The sequence below is a fragment of the Elaeis guineensis genome, chromosome 5, assembly GCF_000442705.2.
Source record: "Elaeis guineensis isolate ETL-2024a chromosome 5, EG11, whole genome shotgun sequence".
NCBI classification, from domain to species: domain Eukaryota; kingdom Viridiplantae; phylum Streptophyta; class Magnoliopsida; order Arecales; family Arecaceae; genus Elaeis; species Elaeis guineensis.
Window position 1 is genome coordinate 122,143,727 of NC_025997.2, and position 20,221 is coordinate 122,163,947.

At 37.4% G+C, this 20,221-nt stretch overlaps 1 protein-coding gene across 3 annotated transcripts in view; it reads right to left on the reverse strand.

Annotated features, from left to right (window-relative positions):
• The window catches only part of LOC105046061 (protein MOR1), a 56,622-nt gene that overhangs the window by 10,860 nt on the left and 25,541 nt on the right, over positions 1-20,221 (reverse strand). For 2 of the 3 annotated variants that reach the window (XM_073258383.1, XM_010924553.4), the window contains exons 27-43: positions 20,050-20,174; positions 19,846-19,956; positions 19,613-19,762; positions 19,447-19,521; positions 19,268-19,349; positions 19,044-19,165; positions 18,867-18,968; positions 18,712-18,786; positions 16,121-16,216; positions 15,922-16,023; positions 15,713-15,814; positions 15,262-15,444; positions 15,071-15,182; positions 14,744-14,820; positions 14,440-14,519; positions 13,825-13,890; positions 13,598-13,724 (exon numbers count right to left, since the gene is read on the reverse strand). In XM_073258383.1, coding sequence (XP_073114484.1) covers positions 13,598-13,724; positions 13,825-13,890; positions 14,440-14,519; positions 14,744-14,820; positions 15,071-15,182; positions 15,262-15,444; positions 15,713-15,814; positions 15,922-16,023; positions 16,121-16,216; positions 18,712-18,786; positions 18,867-18,968; positions 19,044-19,165; positions 19,268-19,349; positions 19,447-19,521; positions 19,613-19,762; positions 19,846-19,956; positions 20,050-20,174 — 1,787 coding nt within the window. The remainder of the gene's footprint in view (positions 1-13,597; positions 13,725-13,824; positions 13,891-14,439; positions 14,520-14,743; positions 14,821-15,070; positions 15,183-15,261; positions 15,445-15,712; positions 15,815-15,921; positions 16,024-16,120; positions 16,217-18,711; positions 18,787-18,866; positions 18,969-19,043; positions 19,166-19,267; positions 19,350-19,446; positions 19,522-19,612; positions 19,763-19,845; positions 19,957-20,049; positions 20,175-20,221) is intronic. The other variant, XM_019850853.3, reaches the window with a different exon arrangement.

Genomic DNA, 20,221 nt, shown 5'->3' on the forward strand with positions numbered 1-20,221 from the left:
CATCAATTGTAGGACAGGAGTCATGGACGTATCATTTGGGAATAAGGAATTGAGATTAAATGTGTTTAGTGCATCCCAGGGACCATCAATGGATAGTTGCTTCAGATAGATACATTCGAAGATATTATAAAGGAAGCAACATCAATGATTTTTGCACATGATTTTCGAGACACCCATTTGACGTATTTTGGAGTGGACGACTTTGATATGGAGAGAGATAGTGAAGAAGTAAACATTTTAGTTGATACATTAAGTGATGAAACTACTCCCCTATTGGACAATCAAGTATGAGCCATTACCTGCATTAGCCAATACACCTACAGCCCCATCATTAGAATCACCACTTGCACTAGAATTAAAGCCACTTCCGGCCACACTCAAGTATGCATTCCTAGGACTTAATGACACCCTTCCGGTGATCATTGCATCAGACTTGACCTCGGATCAAGAAGTACAATTGGTTGGTGTTCTAAAGGAAAATAAAGAGGCTATCGACTGGTCCATTGCCGATCTAAAAGGAATTGACCCCTCCATCTGTATGCACCATATTCATTGCGAGGCAGATGCCAAACCCCATCGAAACATGCAGAGGAGACTGAACCCAAATATGTGGGAAGTAGTGAAGAAAGAGATGGTAAAATGGTTAGACGCTGGAATCTACCCTATATCCGATAGTAAATGGGTCAGCCCTACTCTAGTACCTAAAAAAACAGGTATTACTGTGATGGAAAATGAAGAAGGTGAATTGCTTCCCACTCGCACACCATCTGGTTGGCGAGTATGCATTGACTATAGGAAACTCAATGCCGTTATTTTTCATTATCCTTCGTCGACCAAATCCTAGAACGGCTAGCAAGTCAACATTTTTTTTGTTTCCTAGATAGTTATTCAGGATACAATCAGATACCTGTATTTCCGAATGATCAAGAAAAGACCACCTTCACTTGCCCTTACAGCACTTTCGCTTTTCGACATATGCCGTTCGGACTCTGCAATGCACCTGCTACATTTCAACGGTGCATTTTGATCGTTTTTTCGGATATGGTGGATAAATATCTCGAAATATTTATGGATGATTTCTCCGTATGTGGAACCACTTTTGAGGATTGTCTTCATAACCTCTCCAAAGTCCTTAAGCACTGCACAGAGACAAATTTGATTTTAAGTTGGAAAAAGCGTCATTTCATGGTTCGAGAAAGGAATCATATTGGGACAAATTATTTCCAAAAGGGAGATTGAGATAGATAAAGTGAAAATTGAGATCATCTCAAAACTACCACCCCCCACTTCGATTCGACAAATACGATCTTTCTTAGGTCACGCTGGATGTTACAAACGCTTCATTAAAAATTTTAGCAAAATATCGAGACCCTTGTGCAATCTGCTGGTCAAGGATACACCATTTGTCTTTAATGAAGAATATGTCTACAAGCCTTCTACACGTTACGAACAGCCCTAACAACAGCACCCATAATAAAACCTCCTAATTGGTCCTTTCCATTTGAAATCATGTGTGACACTTCCGATTTTGCAATAGGGGCCATCTTAGGTCAAAGAATTAATAAGGAGCCACATGTGATCTATTATGCTAGCAAAACTCTATCCGATGCTCAATTGAACTACACTATGACAGAAAAAGAGCTACTAGTGGTGGTATTTGCCCTTGATAAATTTCGTTCATATCTGTTAGGGTCTAAGGTTCTCGTGTATTCTGATCACGCAGCTTTGAAACATCTACTCTTAAAAAAAAATACTAAACCACGATTGATCAGATAGATTCTTCTGCTTCAAAAATTTGATCTAGAAATCCGAGACAAGAAGGATTCCGAAATGTGGTCGCTGATCATATTTCTAGAATCTTAATTGATCATACGATAGGTACAGATGAAGTCAAAGAGAAATTTTCTGACGAACAACTTTTTGCAACATCCTCTGACCAAATCCCATGGTTTGCCCACATCATTAACTACTTGGCAACAGGACAAGTTCCTCTCCATTGGACAAAACAGAAGAAGGATCGATTCTTCTCACAGATCAAACATTATTATTGGGAGGAATCCGAATTGTTCAAACATTATCCTGACCAAGTGATTCGACGCTGTGTCCATGAGGATGAGTATCCAAGTATACTTACCTTTTGTCACTCTTATGCATGCAGGGGACATTTCAGTGGGAAGAAAACGACCGCAAAAATGTTACAAAGTGAGTTTTATTGGCCGACATTATTTAAGGATGCACATAAATTTTGCCTTGAGTGCTTGCGCTGTCAGCAAACGAGAAATATTTCTAGAAAAAACATGATGCTCTTATCTCCCATCTTAGTCGTGGAAGTTTTTGATGTTTGGGGAATCGATTTTATGGGCCCCTTTCCTCCATCCTATGGATATGAATATATTTTGGTTGCGGTAGATTACGTATCTAAATGGGTTGAGGCTATGGCAACCAGAATGAATGATCACAAGATGGTAATCAAATTCATCCAACAAAATATCTTAAGTCGATTTGGTTGTCCAAGAACCATTATTAGTGATGGAGGTACACACTTCACGAATAGGCACTTTGAAAGTTTAATGAAGAAATATGGAATCACTCACAAAGTTGACACACCATATCACCCCCAAACTAGTGGCCAAGTAGAAGTCTCCAACAGAGAGATCAAACGAATTTTTGAGAAGACGGTTAGGCCTGATCGAAAAGACTGGTCTGGACGATTAGACGATGCATTATGGGCCTACCGTACTGCATACAGGACCCCGATAAAAATGTCTCCTTACCGATTCATTTTTGAAAAAGCTTGCCATCTATCGATAGAGCTAGAACACTGCGCATTTTGGGCCATAAAGCAATTCAATTTCGACATAAAAAATGCTAGTAATAGGAGACTACAATTGAACGAATTAGAAGAGCTACGCAATGAAGTATATGAGAGTTCACGAATATATAAGGCTCGAACTAAGGCTTATCATGATAAATACATTTCATGAAAAACATTCGAACCTAATCAAAATGTGTGGCTTTATAATTCGAGGTTGCGACTATTCCCTGAAAAATTCCGTTCACGTTGGGATAAACCATATGTCGTAACTCAGGTATTTCCTCATGGAGCAATTGAAATCAAAGATCCTAAACAGGGAAACACCTTCAAAGTAAATGACCAACGATTGAAACATTATGTGGATGAAATTAGAGATGGCAAGCAAGTTGACTCAATTGAATTACAGGATCCAGTTTACAATAGAACTTTGGCTTGATCTGGCTGAAGACCTTAAACTTAGCGCTTGTAGGGAGGCAACCCAATATTTTATTTTTCAGCTATCCAGTTTCTTTTTATTTTATAGAAATTTCTGAAAAAGACAATTAGTCAAGTTGGGGGGAGCACCATGATCAATAGAGTCAAGAACACACTAGCCCAGCAATGAACGACATCTTAATCAACATTACACACATCGAACTCAGGTGGTGTCCTTCTTTGTTACACTCTATTTTTGCTTTGTTATGATTCTCTTTTTCCATTGGGGACAATGAAAATTAAGTTGGGGGAGAAAATAACTTATTAAGTCCTCGAGTATGGTCAGAAATAATTAATTTTGTGCATCTAAATTTTGTCTCAATTTGAAGTTAACTAGGCACTCTAATCAATAAATGATTAACGGTCTAGATAATTTTAGAGATATCGAGAAAAAAATTATTAAGGACACCCAATTAATGAAAAAATTTAGACCAGCCTAAATTTTGAAGTGATTCTAGAACCTTTTTCCCACCATCTCAACGAAGAATCTGCTTTATGGGGGTATGGGTGGAAAAGTCGAGATATGCAAAAAAAATATTATTAAAAAAAAAGAGATAAAATAAAAAAAAATTTAACATTTCTCACTAAGTAACCGGACCACTTTGCCTAAGCGTTGTTGTTCGCGTCAAAAGGTGAGAATGTGAAGAATCTTCTTGTATAGTCAGTTTTAACTCATACCTTTTTGACTTGAGTTAGTAAGCCTGAGGGGTGCCTTACACCTAATGCCCTAAAGCCAATTGGTTTGGGAGTCATTGATCTAAAGCTCGCTATAAAAGTCAAATAAAAAGCTTAAGGAATTAGGACATTGCACTAACTATACATGTAAATATTTCTTCAAAAAAAAAAATAAGGGGACTAAATTGTAAGAAGATAATAAATCCTGCTCACATCAAATTTGAGAACTTAAAAAGTAGAGTGGAAAGTCGGTGAAAGATCTCTAAAAATTTTATGGCTCATACTCAACCATTAATTGGATCGAATTGATAATCCAATGAAGTACCTCTTTAATGATCTAGCCGGATATCAACTATAGTTAGAAATGTCTAGGATAACTTTCAATTCGAAGATAATTTGGTGCACAATGCTAATGTATCTATTTTACTCGAGGACGAGTAAAGTTCAAATTGGGGGATGTGATGAATACTTAATTTAGAATGCTAGAGGCACTAAATATTGTAATCATTAATATTATTTTATTAAAAATTTAATGCTATCTAGTCTATTTTACAGGTAATTGGGAGTTTGGGTTCATACGATTCAATTTGGACTCAAATTGGTTCAGATTTGAGTGAACCAAGCAATCAGCTCTTATTTCAATGTGAACGCAACTTAAAGATCAAGGGTCAAGAAGCAACCTCTCCAATCAAAGGCCCAGATTAAAAGATAAATGAAACTAAGTGTGAACACGACTTATTGATCAACAGAGGAGAATCAATATGAAGATCCAAGGATCCTTATTCACACTCCCATCTCTCTTTTCATGAAATCCTAGCCTCCTCACTCTATAAATAGAACCCCAAGGCCTCCCTCTTTTTCAATCAAGCCAACACCTAAGTTCTCTTCAAGCTTCTCTCTTTCTCTCTCCCTCTTCCTTTTCTTCATAAGTCCAGAAGAGTTACTAACCCTAGTACAACATATTCCTCCATAGATCCCTTTTCCACATCCCATCAAATCTAAGAGAGGTTCTAATCCTAATGCCGCTACCCTTTCTCTGTTACATATCCGCTTCCATCAACCTTTCTTCCTTGGAGTTCCTGTATCAAGCCTTCCAACCATCCTGTCACTGTCTGCACGAAGGAAGACGAAAGATTCAAGGAGACATCCACCATCGGGCACAGCAAGAAGATCAACTTGGTTTAGTTGTCTTGTATCACAATTTTATTTCTTTTCTTTATGTATGCTTCTTTATTAGATTAATGAAAAGTAATTTTATTTTTTATGCTTCTTTTCTTTCTTAGTTTTTTTTTTTTAATTTATTATTTTTTTCTTTTGCGTTTTCAAAATAATCAACTAAAATCCCTATGGATACGATCCCGACTCACCCTATCTACATAGTAGTGAGTAGATTAATTTTGGTGTGCTACGACACGCATCAGGGACCCCCACTGATCTCCACTTACCTGACCAATTTAGAAGGAGTATTGAATAAGGTTGCTTGACAGTTTGGTTTAGCCCATGCCAATTAGATCGATCATATGATGACCGATTAGATGAGACCTAAACCTAAACTTCCTCATAAATATTAAGTCTATAGATCTTCCACTATTGTAGATGGGCGGGTGTGGTACTGGTGTTGATGGTTCTAAACTAATCACAGTGGCTCAGTTGCACCGAAAACATGCAACCATTCTATTAGTAAAGAGTTGCTCCAAGATAAGAATGAGGTTCGGCCTAATAACTGTTAAGTGAGGGACCCAATGACAGCTTTGCATCTGCTTATGAACGATGGGTCGAATTTAACTAAGGAGTGTGGCCAATAACTGTTAGGTGAGCCCACATAACTTAGAGATCAAGTCGCTGTAATAGAGAAACATCTGGGCAAAGAGTTGTCCACGCATAGGTGTGCGTGTTACCAATAACTGTTAGGTGGGTGCATGGCATCGGTGGAACCGCAGCATCCACTAAAAACTCAGTTATCGCGTTAGGATTTTCGCTTCCCACCCAGAGTGTAGAGATCTGAAAAAATAGTGAGTCTTTGTTTGCTTCTTAAAGTCCTCAGAGCAAATATAAATTTAAAGTACAAAAATCTAACTTGAATCTCTACTCTCGTAGTTAAACCATGTCAGCTTCAAACTCTCTAGTCCGCATCCTTGAGTCCAATCGTTTGACCGAAACTAATTTTAAAGACTGACTTAGAAACCTCAGGATTATCCTGATTTCTGAAAAATAAGATCATGTACTCGATCAGAAACCCCTAGTATCACCAAACCATCCTACTGCTGAGCAAAAAACAGCATATGAGAAGTGGACGGATCAAAACAGTCGGATTAAGTGCTATATGCTGGCTTCCATGTCAAACGAGTTACAAAGCCAATATGAGCATATATCCATTGCCAGAGCTATGATCACTCACCTACAAGAATTGTATGGTAAGCAGAGCCGCACAGCGCACTCCGAAGTGTCCAAAAGACTTCAATATGAAGATGCGCGAAGGGCAGTCAGTCCATTAGCACCGTAAAACAGTGATCAAGGACATTGAAGAGCTTGAAAAATTCAAGCTTAATATGCAAAAGAAATTGCAGATGGATTTGATCCTTCAATCCGTTACGAGTTCATGTAGTCAATTTATTGTAAAATTTCATATGAACAAACTGGACTGCACTATATCCGAACTAGTCAACATATTGGTCACTGTTAAGAAAATCTTGAAGAGCTCAAAAGGCACTATTCTCGCTGTGGAGCGGACTTCTTCATCCAAGAGAAAGTCTAGTCGGAAGAAGAAGAGTAAACCCGCGAAGAAGCAGAAGGAGAGCAAGCCAAAGACGTTCCGAAGAAGACTGAAGCAAAGAAAAAGTGTTTCTACTGTAATGCTGAAGGTCATTGGAGGAGGCTGGAGAGCCTACAGACCAAAAAAGATAACAAACTTTCAGAAGGTATGCTCGTAATTAAATCTAACCTAACGGTTTCTTCTACTCCTAATTGGATATTAGGCTCTGGTTCGAGTGCTCATATATGTACTTCAATGCAGGATCTAATAGAAAGTAGAAGGTTGAGGGAAGATGGCATAATTCTTCGGATCGATAATAAAGCAAAAGTTGCTGTAAAAGCCGTTAGCACTTATCCTCTTCGATTACCGTCAAAGTTTAAATTAGATTTAAAAGATCGTTATTTTGTTCCTGTAACTAGTCAGAATTTGATTTCTGTATCTGTGCTAGCACAAGATGATTTTGATTTTAATTTCAATAAAAACTTTTGTTCCATTTATTTACAAAATAAATTGATTGCACGTGATCTTTTAATTGATAGTCTTTATCACTTGCATGTCGATGCGAATATGAATTTAAATGAGCAAGTAGTGAGTGTCGTAGGTCAAAAGAGATCCAGAAATGAAATTAACCAAAAGTACTTATGGCATCATAGACTAAGCCATATTGGAGAGAACAGGATAAACAAACTGAAAAATGATGGGATCCTTGACTCTTTTGATTCAGAGTCATACCCAGCTTGTGAATCTTGCCTTAAAAAAAAATGACTAAGTTATCCTTTATGGGATATGGAGAAAGGACTACCGAGTTACTTGCCCTGATACACACCGATATATATGGACCATTTGATGTGCAGACCAGAGGTGCTTATAGCTACTTCATCACCTTTACCGATGATCTGTCACGGTACAGATGTGTATCTAATAAACCGTATGTCTGAAGCCATTGAAAAGTTCAAGAAATTCAGAAACGAAGTAGAGAAACAAACAGACAAACCTATTAAGGTTCTTTGATCTGATCGAAGAAGTGAATACCTTCAAAAATTTCTGAGATATCTTAAGGACAACGGTATAGTCTCTCAATGAACTCTTCTTGGAACATCTCAACTCAACGAGATATCCGAAAAGAATAAGGCCCTATTAGATATGGTCAGGTTCATGATGAGCTTCACTAATTTATCTTTATATCTTTGGAGACATGCCTTATTAACTGCAATTCACCTATTGAATAGAATTCCATCAAAATCCATTCCTACCACACCATATTAGATATGGCACAGTAAGAAATCGAGTCTAGGTTATCTAAAGACTTGGAGATGTTCAGCCTATGTCAAAAAATAGATGGCTGATAAATTAGAAGATAGATCTGTAATAGCTCATTTTATTAGGTATCCAAACGAATCAATGGGATCCTACTACTTTCCACAAGATCACGATGTGATTGTGAGTCGGAACACCATATTTCTAGAAAAATAGTTTATCCAGGATGGTGGCAATAGGAGGTTAGTTAAGCTTGAGAGGTCTCTGATGAGCAAAGAGCTATGGATCCTCAGAAATCCATTATTCATGAGCCAGTAGTTGATGTTCCTCCACCACCTCATAGATCTAGCAGGATCTTCCATCCTCCTAAAAGGTACATGGGTATATATATGGAGAAAGTAGAAAAAATATTCTTTATAGGAGATAAGGATTATGGTAATGATCTTAATATCTTTGACGAAGCGATGTCTGACATCAATTCCGAAAAATGGTTAAATATAATGAAGTCAAAAATTGACTCAATGTATTTGAACCACATATGATCCTTAGTGGATCCATCCGAGGGTATAGTATCTATTGGGTATAAATAGATCTATGAAAGAAAAATAAGTACCGATAGTAAGGTAGAAACCTATAAAGCTAGGCTCGTGGCAAAAGATTATAGTCAGCGTGAAGACATTGACTATCAGAAAATCTTCTCGTCCATAACTATACTAAAATCCATCCACACTCTGCTTGCTGTTGCAACTTATTATGATAATGAAATCTGACGGATGGATGTGAAAACTGCTTTCCTAAATAGATATCTTGAGAAAAATATTTATATGGATCAACCTTTAAGTTTCACATCAGGTGATGCTGATCACCGAGTCTGCAAACTGCAAAGATTCATATATGGATGAAAACAAACTTCTCGAAGTTGGAATCTTCGTTTTGATGATGTGATCAAATCATTTGATTTCACCAAGAACGAAGAGAAACCTTATATATACAAGAGAGTTAGTGGGACTGCAATAACATTCCTCGTATTGTACATGGATGATATTCTCCTCATTGAAAATGATATTTTCATACTGACCTCGGTCAAAAGATGATTATCCAAAGAATTCTCCATGAAAGATCTAGGGGAAGCATCCTATATTCTTGGAATAAAGGTCTATAGTGATAGATCCAAAAAGATGCTAGTCCTGTCACAAAAGCTGTATATAGAGAAAGTGCTGAAAAAATTCAGCATGGAAAGCTCTACAAAAGGTCTTCTACCTCTCAGGCATGGTATTCGTCTTTCCAAGATGATGTGTCCGACCACATCTGAGGAAGTTCAATGCATGAGTAGGATTCCTTAAGCCTCATGTATGCCATGCTGTATACTCGATCTGATATTGTCTTTGCTATGAGTATCACGAGCAAATATCAATCGAATCCAGATGATGAGCATTGGATAGCTATGAAAAACATCCTTGAGTACTTGTGAAGAACTAAGGATTTGTTCTTGATCTTTGAAGGAGATTCTGAGTTGCGAGTCAAGGGGTATACTGATTCAGACTTCATATCGAATCTTGATGATAGAAAGTCTACATTAGGATATGTGTTCATATGCAATGGTGGCGCAATCAGCTGAAAGAGTTTTAAGCAATCTATTATAATGGATTCGACCACAGAAGCTGAATATGTCGCTGCTTCGGATGCTGCAAAGGAAGACTTCTAGTTCAAGAAGTTCGTCGCGAAACTTAGGGTAATGACATCGGATGCCATACCACTTTATTGCGACAACAATGGAGCCATAGCACTTGCTAAGGATCCGAGGTCTCATCAAAAATCAAACCACATTGAGCGGCGGTTCCATATCATATATGACTATCTCGAAAAAAAATATATCGAGATACGAAGAGTAGACTCCACGGACAACGTGGCAGATCCACTGACAAAACAATTGAGCTAGCCAGAGATGGAAGTCCATCTTGAGAAGATGGAACTTAGATTAGTGACCAATTGACTTTAGTCCAAGTAGGAGATTGTTAGATATATATTCTAGAAGCCAATATAGCTGACACATTATAATAAATCTATGATACAATTTTGTACTAAAAATATTGATTTGATCAATAAAAGGACGTTTTATTTTCATTCAAGTGTGAGGTGTTCTTGAATCGTCCATAAAATTAATACTTCGATACATATTCTCAAAGAGTTTAGAATTATAGATATGTATAATTAATTCCTAAATGCTCCCCATCATAATATCATTATGAGGACAGTGATCCGAATAGAACGGCGCACAAATCGCTTCTTTTGGGGTACATGAGTCTCTAGTCTACAATATAGAGATACTGAGCGATGAATGCGGATAGTTGTTAGAGAACAACTAGTACTGAGCATGATCATACGAGAGATCGCTTAAATTTCTAATCAATCGTCAGTAATCGTCTCGATGCCGTAGTTATGTGAATGGTCCTTTGACCTGCGATGGCACGATTGCTTGCAATGTGGCTCCAGAAGTTTGACTGACACATAAACATGGCCTCATTGAGATCTTGTAGTGGATGTTGGCGATAGTTGATCCATTGTAGGAGTAGGATGCGCATCTAGAAAGAATCTTTTGATCTTGATATAGAGTAGTCTTATGAGATTTGAGAGACTAAGTCCAAGAGTCTGTGGCCACAGCAGTGTGATTAATGAAAAAAATTTTTCATGAGGATCATAACTGGACTTGAGCTAATCGAATCTATCATATGACTGATGATGAAGTTTAATATTTTATCCATGATCCGCCATCTAGTCGGAACTCACGATAGAGGATATGAATCACATGTGAACTACACCTTAAGATTCTATTTTCGATTCTACTGGATTGTCACTACATACTTCTAGATGTCACTGATGGATTGTGAGAGCTTTCTAGAGTTGTTCAGAATCGACAATCCTTGATGAGTTAAAGTGGTATCGTTCCGACCCATTAAAAAGAATTTCAATGATACTATGATAGATATCATGGTATATCTCACTACCAGATAGAATTGAACCTATGAGATCACACAACAAAGAAATTAGATCTGGAATAAGTAATTAAGCTTATGAAGTCTCAATTGGATTTAAAAAAATCCTATTGGATTCAGGATAACTTTGCTAGCGCATGGTTGAATCCAATTTCTTTTTTACACTTGAATTATTTATTTAATAAAATTAATTCGAGTTAAATACCCTAAATGAATTAGAATTGATCTCCAATTGTTGGATGCCTAAGATTTTGGATTATATGCATTAAGGGTTCAAATCCTTAAGAATTTCTTTGATTGTTTAATATGGGACGCCACTTGATTTGATCAAGTTGGGCGTGCCCACTTGATTAAGGGCGTGAAGGACCAGCCAGGGGGCATCCCATATGCCCATGTGGCATGTGAGAGAGTGGGCTAATGGGTGCCAAGTGTTGGCGCCTCATAGATCTCCTAAAGGGGGTCAAAAATCTAAAGCTACAAGGATTCCTAATACAAGTAGGACTTGTATTAAGAGGCTATTTGGTTTTGAATAGGATTCAAACCTTTTACCTATTTAAAGGACCCTTTCCTAAGGATCTTAGCATTAGATTTCTAGCAACCCTCACGCCTCCCACAAGCTCCCCACGCCTCCCTCTCCTCCCTCTTGGTTCCAACGCCCAAGGTGGTTGGGCATCCATCTCCACGCCCAAAAGGAATTTGGACGTCCTTCTTAGTGGCTAATTTTCAGAGCTTGAACGCTGCTAAATCAAGTGAAGGAGATCAAGAAAAGAAGAGAAGAAAAAGATCAAGAAAATGATCAAAGAGTTGATCGCAACCCAGGCTTCGTTCAGTTTCGCAGGGTGATCATTCTTGAAGAAAAAATATCAACACCATAGAAGACTGTTTCAGGCTGATTCTGAGTGGATACCCATAGAGGCCGGACACTTACGCAGCTAAGGAAGAACCTACCTTTCAGATCTAGATTCGAAGAAAGAAATTACGAAACAGATATGTGATTCAATCACATATTTAATTTCAGCATAAAATTCAACATGTGTTCAATTTCAGCATATGAAGTAGATCCTTGTGTTTTTTATTTTATGCATACATGATTTAGATTAAAAGATGATTTAGTCTTCTATTCCGCTGCATCGTTTAAAAAAAAAAATTTTTGAAACACACATGCATACCCCAATACGAAATTCCAACACAACCAGCATTATATAGTTTGTATGAACAGTTGTAAATTTCTTGCTAACATGTCTTGTTTTCAAATATACAACCATACATAAATGTAGTGTTTCTCTGATTTAATTTCCTTTTCTTTATTTAATGTAATCTATTTCTCATTGTTTGGTTTTTTATATATTTATATATTTATGATTAAAATATTTTTATTTTGTGTGATCCTCCTAATCACCTGCTTTCCATCTAATCACTAAGGATTCCTGTTAATTCCATAACAACAATTCAAAACATTAGCACTATTTTCATCATCCAGAACATGTTCAAATCTTACCCCATGGAAAAGCATTATTTATTTTAATCTATTTTTCTCACTTTTTCCTGAACTTTTTTTTTTAAAAAAAATAGTTACATATAAATGTTCTTCAGTAGCTATTCAATTTGCAATACACAAGATGCTATTTTTTATTTAAAGTAAAGCTACTTCAATATGTTTTCTGCCTTCCACACAGCGATTACTAAACTAAATCTCCCACACCCGAGCTGCCCAGAAAAAAAAAAAGAAGCAAATATCAAGCACAATACTACAATCTTTTTTTTTTCTCTAGTTATTAAATAATGTTTCAAATAACTTTCACTCTCCAACCTGATACCCGTTAGAGGACATAGAATTACAGTACCTTCTTGATCATCTACTATACCTAGAATGCATAAAACACTATTGAAACCCCTGAAGACCTAAGTTTTGAGTATTACCGTATCAAGAAGCTGTGCCGATCTGGCACTGACATGCTATGTTCCCTGTCATGCCATTCACACCAATGCTTGGCAGACACTGGCAGGAAGCTGGTACAATACTATTGTCACTTGCCAATTTAAGTCATTACTGCAGTAAGTATTGTGCTAAGCTATGAACCACTTAAATCCAAGCTTCAAATGCAACATTTGCACATAGGTTCCATTAGCTAGTTCTTAAGGACAAATGACTAGTAAGTGCTTCAATTTTCAAAGGCCGAAAGGAAGAGATGCTGGCAACCACTGAAGGAGATGTGACACCCCTGATCTTTTCTTTCGTTTTTGGCTAAAAGGTATCGAGATGAGAAACAGCACATGGCATGGTCTTTTTTCTTCTGAAGTTTGACTTGATTAGTGAACTACACATATTTTATTCATGACAATTTTCTATCTACAGTCATTTGGCTTTTCTCATGCAGGCATGCTGAGTTCTCAGGGATGTCTTTGAAAGGGTAAAAAAAATCGCTTCACTAGCCAATAAGGAATAGCAACCAAAAATAACAAGCAGAGTTACCATGCATTCAATAATAGACAGGTACTCCAAGGAAGAAATCCAGAAAGTACAAGCAGTGAAAAGATGATATTTTGCTTTGCCAATAACACGATCAAAAACATTTATTCATAATTTCAGAAAGAAAGACCGTAACATGATATATATAGGAAGTATTCAACCTGCTCAGGTGAACCAAATGCAATGATATCAAGAGCCTCATGCCAGTCTGAAGGACCATTAGCAGTAGCCAGCCGTCTGGCTAACACGTGCCTCTCCACATTGGACTCAGCATAACCAATGTTTTCCCTAATGATGAGGCAAAATATAAGATGAAATGCGAGGAACACAAATACATCATGTTCAACACCAAAATTTCAGCTTATCATCTTTAAGATATTCAAGGTACCTTGTTGCCATTGGAACAGGCATGGAACGTGGGAGAACTTCTCCACTTTGTTCTGCTATATCTGACCTGAAACCCAAAATGGCATTCACAAACACATGAAACCTCAAGCATGTTACATATCACAAATATAAGCTTTAAGACTGCAAGAGATCATGTAACCACTCACTCTATACATGAATCTGAACCAATATTTAAAAAAAAAAAAAAAAAGATATATCTGGAAAGAAAGAGAATATGACAGCAGTAAATTGATGATTATGCTGCAAAGAACAAAGAGACATCAGAACAGTGTCATGTAGTTAATAAACCTTCAGTTATACATTAGTTTATAAATTTTGAATGTTTCTAAAATCTACATCACACCAGCAGCAAATATGATGATTTCCTTCAAAAAGATATTAGAATGAGACTATAGCACTGCTTCCAGAGTGAAATTAAGAACAATTTCAAATATCTTAGTTCAAAAGAAATGTCTAATTCAATCAAGATCATAGTTTAACATGAAACTAGACTGCATTTTGCAAGTTAAAAATAAGCAAATTTGAGCAGGCACAGACATACACACAGAAACAAAGACATAACAGTAAGAGAGAAGAGAGAAAGAGAGAGAGAGACCCGTTTTCTCTAACTGATCGCCTTAAAGCTGCTCTAGCCTCGCCTGGCTTACCTTCCTTCCTCTTATCCATCTCCCGGGCCTGAATGAAGAAACAGCAAATGACAGCAAGTGATCAGTAGGATTTATCCCAGACATGTGGAAGTGTCTCCTACTTCTGTTATATGCCACCACTCACTAACAGGCATTGAAGCCATTAATTTCTAATCTTCCTCTCTGACTTCTCCACTATCTATGCAAAGAAAACAACATTTCTTCTGTGCGTGGTGACAATAATGGTCTGCTGTGGGGTCTTGATATACTAACCTTCCACTTAAATCTATCATCTAGCATGCTTTTTTGAGCATCTGATAGTTTGCCAACATATCTCCAAACATCCTCCCCTGTTCAAGACGCAAGAAATTAAAATCGAATGTGTTAACCGTAACTATGAAGAGTATGAACTCTAATATTTTACCTTCAACGGCCTTTATGAACATAGATGCTACAAATGTGAATGAATTTAGATAAATTATCAGGAGGAATGATCAGAATAATAAGCATTATGATGATTAATTAGTTCACTAAATCAAGGAACCATCATTCATTCAATCCTACCAAATGTTACAGGTCTACTGAATGAAATGTGCAAACCTAAATTCTTATAAGCAGTAGCCACCGTATTTAGAGCAGCTTTCCTAATTTCACCATCTCGTTCTGATGTCAACCCAGCAACAATTTGCAAAGACTTTAACTGTCCACTTATCTGCAGAAACGAAACAAATAAGCATGATTTATCAAAAAGTATTAAGACTACAAATAGATCAGAAAAATCATTAATGCACCTCAGCTCCATAGTGGTCAATCAAATATCCAACAAGATCAACACATTCTATTCGAGTACGGTTATTTTTTGAACGCAAGCCCTCCAAAATGTATGGAAGAAGCTTTGATGAAGAATAGATGGTGACAATCTGCTTCATCAGTTCACGCATTTTCTCCCTCACTTTTTCAATGTTATGACCACACTGCATTGGCAACAACAATGTCAAAAACCATTACTATTGTGCAATGTTTAAGTCCTCTGGGTACACAGTAAAAGATTCAATAATATGACAATCGGAGTTGCAGAATAAAAAAAATCAAAAAATAGTAATTATGAAAATATACAAATATAACTTTATAGATACTGGAAACAATATGGCAAATTGAAGAAGAAATCATCATCCAATTGCATTGCAACAGTTGGACCTATTTAACACACATTGAATACCAAATACCTACACACAAACGTACCTTCTCTATGAGGCATGGAAGAAATATTGCAGCTTCTGCCTCAGTTAGACTATAGCCCTCATCCTTCAGAGCATCAAAAAGTTCAGGAAGAAACTCCAGCACCTGCACAACATGACCAGTAACACACAGATGCTTCAGCAATCAGTATAACAAATGATAGAGATCACTTGCAAGACAATGAATCAATAAACAGATGAGAAAATATTTACCTTCAACAAGCATGTCGTGTTAGACTCGCAAAACCGCAAAAGAAACCACCTCAAAAGTATGTCAAGAAGTTCGATCATTTCCTTCACACTTCTCGGCAAAGCCTACGTAATAAAAAGGAATTGAACTAAGTTAGTAAGATATATAATGCATGCATATGTGAATACACATCTAAGAAAAATGAGTGAATAGTGAAGCCACCTTTTGTAACATCTCAAGCCCATCAACTTGCTTCCTAAAATCCGTGCTCAAGAGTCTCCTATGCAGGTCTTCTCTGAAATGCTTCATAAAATCACACTGCAGCAGATGGTGTTTGACATTTAAAAAAAAAAAACGCAAATGATTGACTTTTCAATGGTAGAAGTCCATATATATCATTAATGCAGAATTGTTACTAATATTAAATATTATCCATTTTCATTCAACATACATGTTAAAAGGAGATAAGTACATAATACACCAGTCAAATTTCATTGTCATGTTCCAGCTTTTCTACTCCATAAACAGCTATCATTTCCATTAAACCATCCACATGAAATTTTTTAACCTCTTTAAGCTATATTCTCGAGAATATGGAAGCTGGCTAATAAAGCCAAACAGTATTAACTAGGATGTCAAATTCAATGTTGTCTCCATTAATTTGGGTCATTCAACATGCAGTCATTTGGCAAAGAAGCCTTATGGTGTAATATGTAGTTCACACACTCTTCTCTTTATACATTTGGCTAGCCAAGTTGCAGTTGACAGTCATTATGAATTCAGTCTGTCAGTTTGAACATCCCTAGGTCCATCACAATGGTGGTGCACAATATTTAAGAGGGAAAAAGAGGATTACTAGCTGCCATTGTAAAACCAGAGGATTCAATAATGAGCTACTGGAAAAAGAATGTCGGTAACATCGACAATATCCCTATGATGAATGAACTCATCTGAGAACGATTAATTAAACAAAGATGGAAGTGGAGAAACAGAACCCCTTTTAAGGTCTTAAGGAGTCGTCTGCTTGAAGTTTGGGAGTCTAGGAAAAAAGTTCATTCATTTTCAGATTGACATTTGTAATATAGCTTCTTAGCATGTTAGGTCAAAAAGCATGAGACTTGTAAGTTACCAATTGGGAAAAGTTATCGAATCCCACGAACCATCGAGTCTTTAATGCAAGTTGTGCCCAAGGCCACCCGGCCGAGGGCACGCCTGCTTGGGCGTCACGCCAAGCAATGCTCTGCCCCCCGGGGCCATGACAGGCTCCTAAGGAAGAGGATGCAGACACTGGCACCCCACACCCCCCATGCAGCGGGCCACCAACGGGACCAAACACGGCGGATGGCGATGTACACAAAAAAAAGGGAAAAGTCATCTAAAATTCGTCCTTTTTGTCCACACATTAAGGTAAGAGAATATCAACTCAATTAAAGTTGGGACTGGATTCTATTTATGGATTTTGTGTGATGATCTTCAGTATTCATAATAGGTTTTAGATGAAAGTGTTATAATTCTGGTTTCGTATTACTCTAACAGCATTTTTTCCACTAAAAATCTCTCTCTCTTGCAAAGAAGTGAACTTTATAAAGAAAAATCAAATGTTTGGCAATGCAAATACCAAAAAGTTGCTATTGAGAAAAGCTAGAAAACCAAGCTTCTGGATTATTAAGCATGTTGTTGTCTGTTCAAAACAAATTCATTGAAGGCCCTTCATAGTTCAAGCCTTCAAAGATGCAGCTTGTTGTAGACTGATGTCATCTGTCCAAGTTCACACTACATCATACTTTTTGATAAAAGTAACTTCCCTGATGAGTAATTTTAGGGGGCAGGCACTCCCCGCAGCACTTTCCCATGACACCCTTGAGGCGATGTGAGAAGAAGTTGGCCCCCTAAGCTAAGGAATGCCAGAGATAAAGTGGTGATTAATGGCTACACTGGATGCAATGCTCCAAAGGAAATTTCCCTTAATGGCTAAGCTAAGGAATGCCAGAGATAAAGTGGTGATTAATGGCTACACTGGATGCAATGAATTATGGAAATTTCCCTAAGCTAAGGAATGCCAGAGATAAAGTGGTGATTAATGGCTACACTGGATGCAATGCTCCTAAGGAAATTTCCCTTAATAGCCGCAACAGTCTGCATAGGGTGGCAGACCTGCTTCGGGATCTCTAGAAACTCATCCCCACACCTGCTTCCTAAGCATCTTCTGATTAACATTTTTTCTAAGAGACCTGCTTCTCTGTGACTGCGCCAAAATCCACTCCTGAACCTACACAAGTTTCTGGCAGCTAAGGAATTTCCATGACAAGTGGCATTGGCAGATGCTCAACAAATACACACATATGCTCATCATTTCTGGTTTCTCATGCCTCAAGCTGGAGCATTTTTGAAAAGTTTGTTCCCCATAATTCATATCAGAGATACTACACTGGTGGAGCTTGTAGCGGCCTATCTACATGTAACTTAAGGCATAATTTTGATGGTTATTTAAAAAGAGTATAAATAGTTGATAGATATGGAAAAAGGCCTTTATACAGGAAACATAAATAGCTGGATTCCTGAAGGACAGCTCATCTGAACTGATGGCATGTTGATTATGCCATTGATCTCAAGGACGCTATGGTAAGATTTAGAGGTGCCAGATGGAAAAGGAGGCAAGAGAAAACAGGTGGGCCTGGGGAATAACAGTGAGGTACCCAAGAATTAATGACACCTATGACATCAGATGATCTCTCTCTATTCAGAAGGGAAAAAAAAGATAACCATACTCCAAAAGCTTAAGGTCAGATATTTTTGGAATTAGACATACAAACCTCTAAATCTTGAATCTGCTCCGGACGGGGCTCCTCAAACTTGAATCTGCGTACAACATATCTCTCCCTATCTTCCTGCATAGCTAAACATGCAAATATCAGATATTTAAAATCTCTGTATCAAAGCATATTGTGTTTCCTTCATGAAAACAGACCTTGTTTGAGTCCTTGATGTTAAACATAGCTTGTGACTGGACTGCGAGATCTTGAACGGATACAGAAGTGTCGAGTTTTGAAGCCCTTGTAGGAACACCTCTCTGTCCACATACAAAAAAAATAAGCATCCAAAATTTTGTTGAAAAAAGTTTGAAAGTTGAGCCAACAGAACAGACCGAAGATATGGCCTTGTTGCCATGTTTAGACCCACGATCACCGAAACTATTTAAACCTGGTTTTGCATTTCTTGTACTGGATTTTAGACCAGTAGAAATCACTTTGGTGGAATCTGAAGCTTCTGGAAGGGGCAGAAAAACATGAGTATTACAGGGAAAAACTAATGACTGCAACCAAATAAAAACAATTCAAAATAAAATGGTCTAAGATTGCAAAAGAACACCTTCAGGTAGACCAGAAAGTTTTAACCGCTCAAGAATAAGAGCTAAAGCTGGTCCCTTTAAATCCTTCAGATTTTTGGCCACCTAAGCAACCACAGGAATAGATATTAGGAGAATGTGACTGATCAGACAATAAATAACAAGAAAAGTGCAGAAGAGATTTAAAAAGTTAACCACATACTGCTTCTTGTCCACAAATATTCAAAATTTCACCCAGACAAGTTTCAGCAGCTTTTCGAACTTCTGCTGATTTATCCTGGAGAAGCCAGATAGACGAATGAAATCATATATCATTCATAATTTTTTTCTAGAATGGTGACACTGATGAACAATCCATGTAAGATTACCGAGAGAGCAGAGGCAGCTGGCTTTAGCAGGTGCAAAGCATCAGATGACTCATTAATTTTTGCAAGATGCCTAGACAACCAATCAAAAAGATCTTTTCGCCCTTCTGTGCCAAGCTTTGGTTCAGCCAATGCTACTGTAATGTATGGAACCTGGAAAACCAAAAAAAATCTTCAGACCACCATATGCCAAAAGCAGAAAACAATTGTCCGAATCTCCTTGGATCAGTGAATACCATTTTATCAAGTTGAACAGCTCCAATCCATGAATCTAAATTATTCAAAGTGCATTCTCTCATGTGCTTTTTGTTGTCACCTAGACATTTTAGTACATCTGCCAGAATTCCCTTTATAAAATACAGTGTCAGTAATCATGTTATCGAGACTTCAAAATAATTTAGGAAAATAAGAATCAGTAGAAGCTTTTGCTTAAGTGGAACCTTGCTTGACTTCTCCACAGGAGGACCCATGGCAGATGCAAGACTACCAATAGTGGACAAGGTTGCCATCACTAAATTTTTATTGCTATCAAATAGACGACCTCTTAATGCTGCGAATAACTCCGCTGGTAGTTCAAAATAGGAAAAGAATCAGGAACAAAGTCAAAATGCA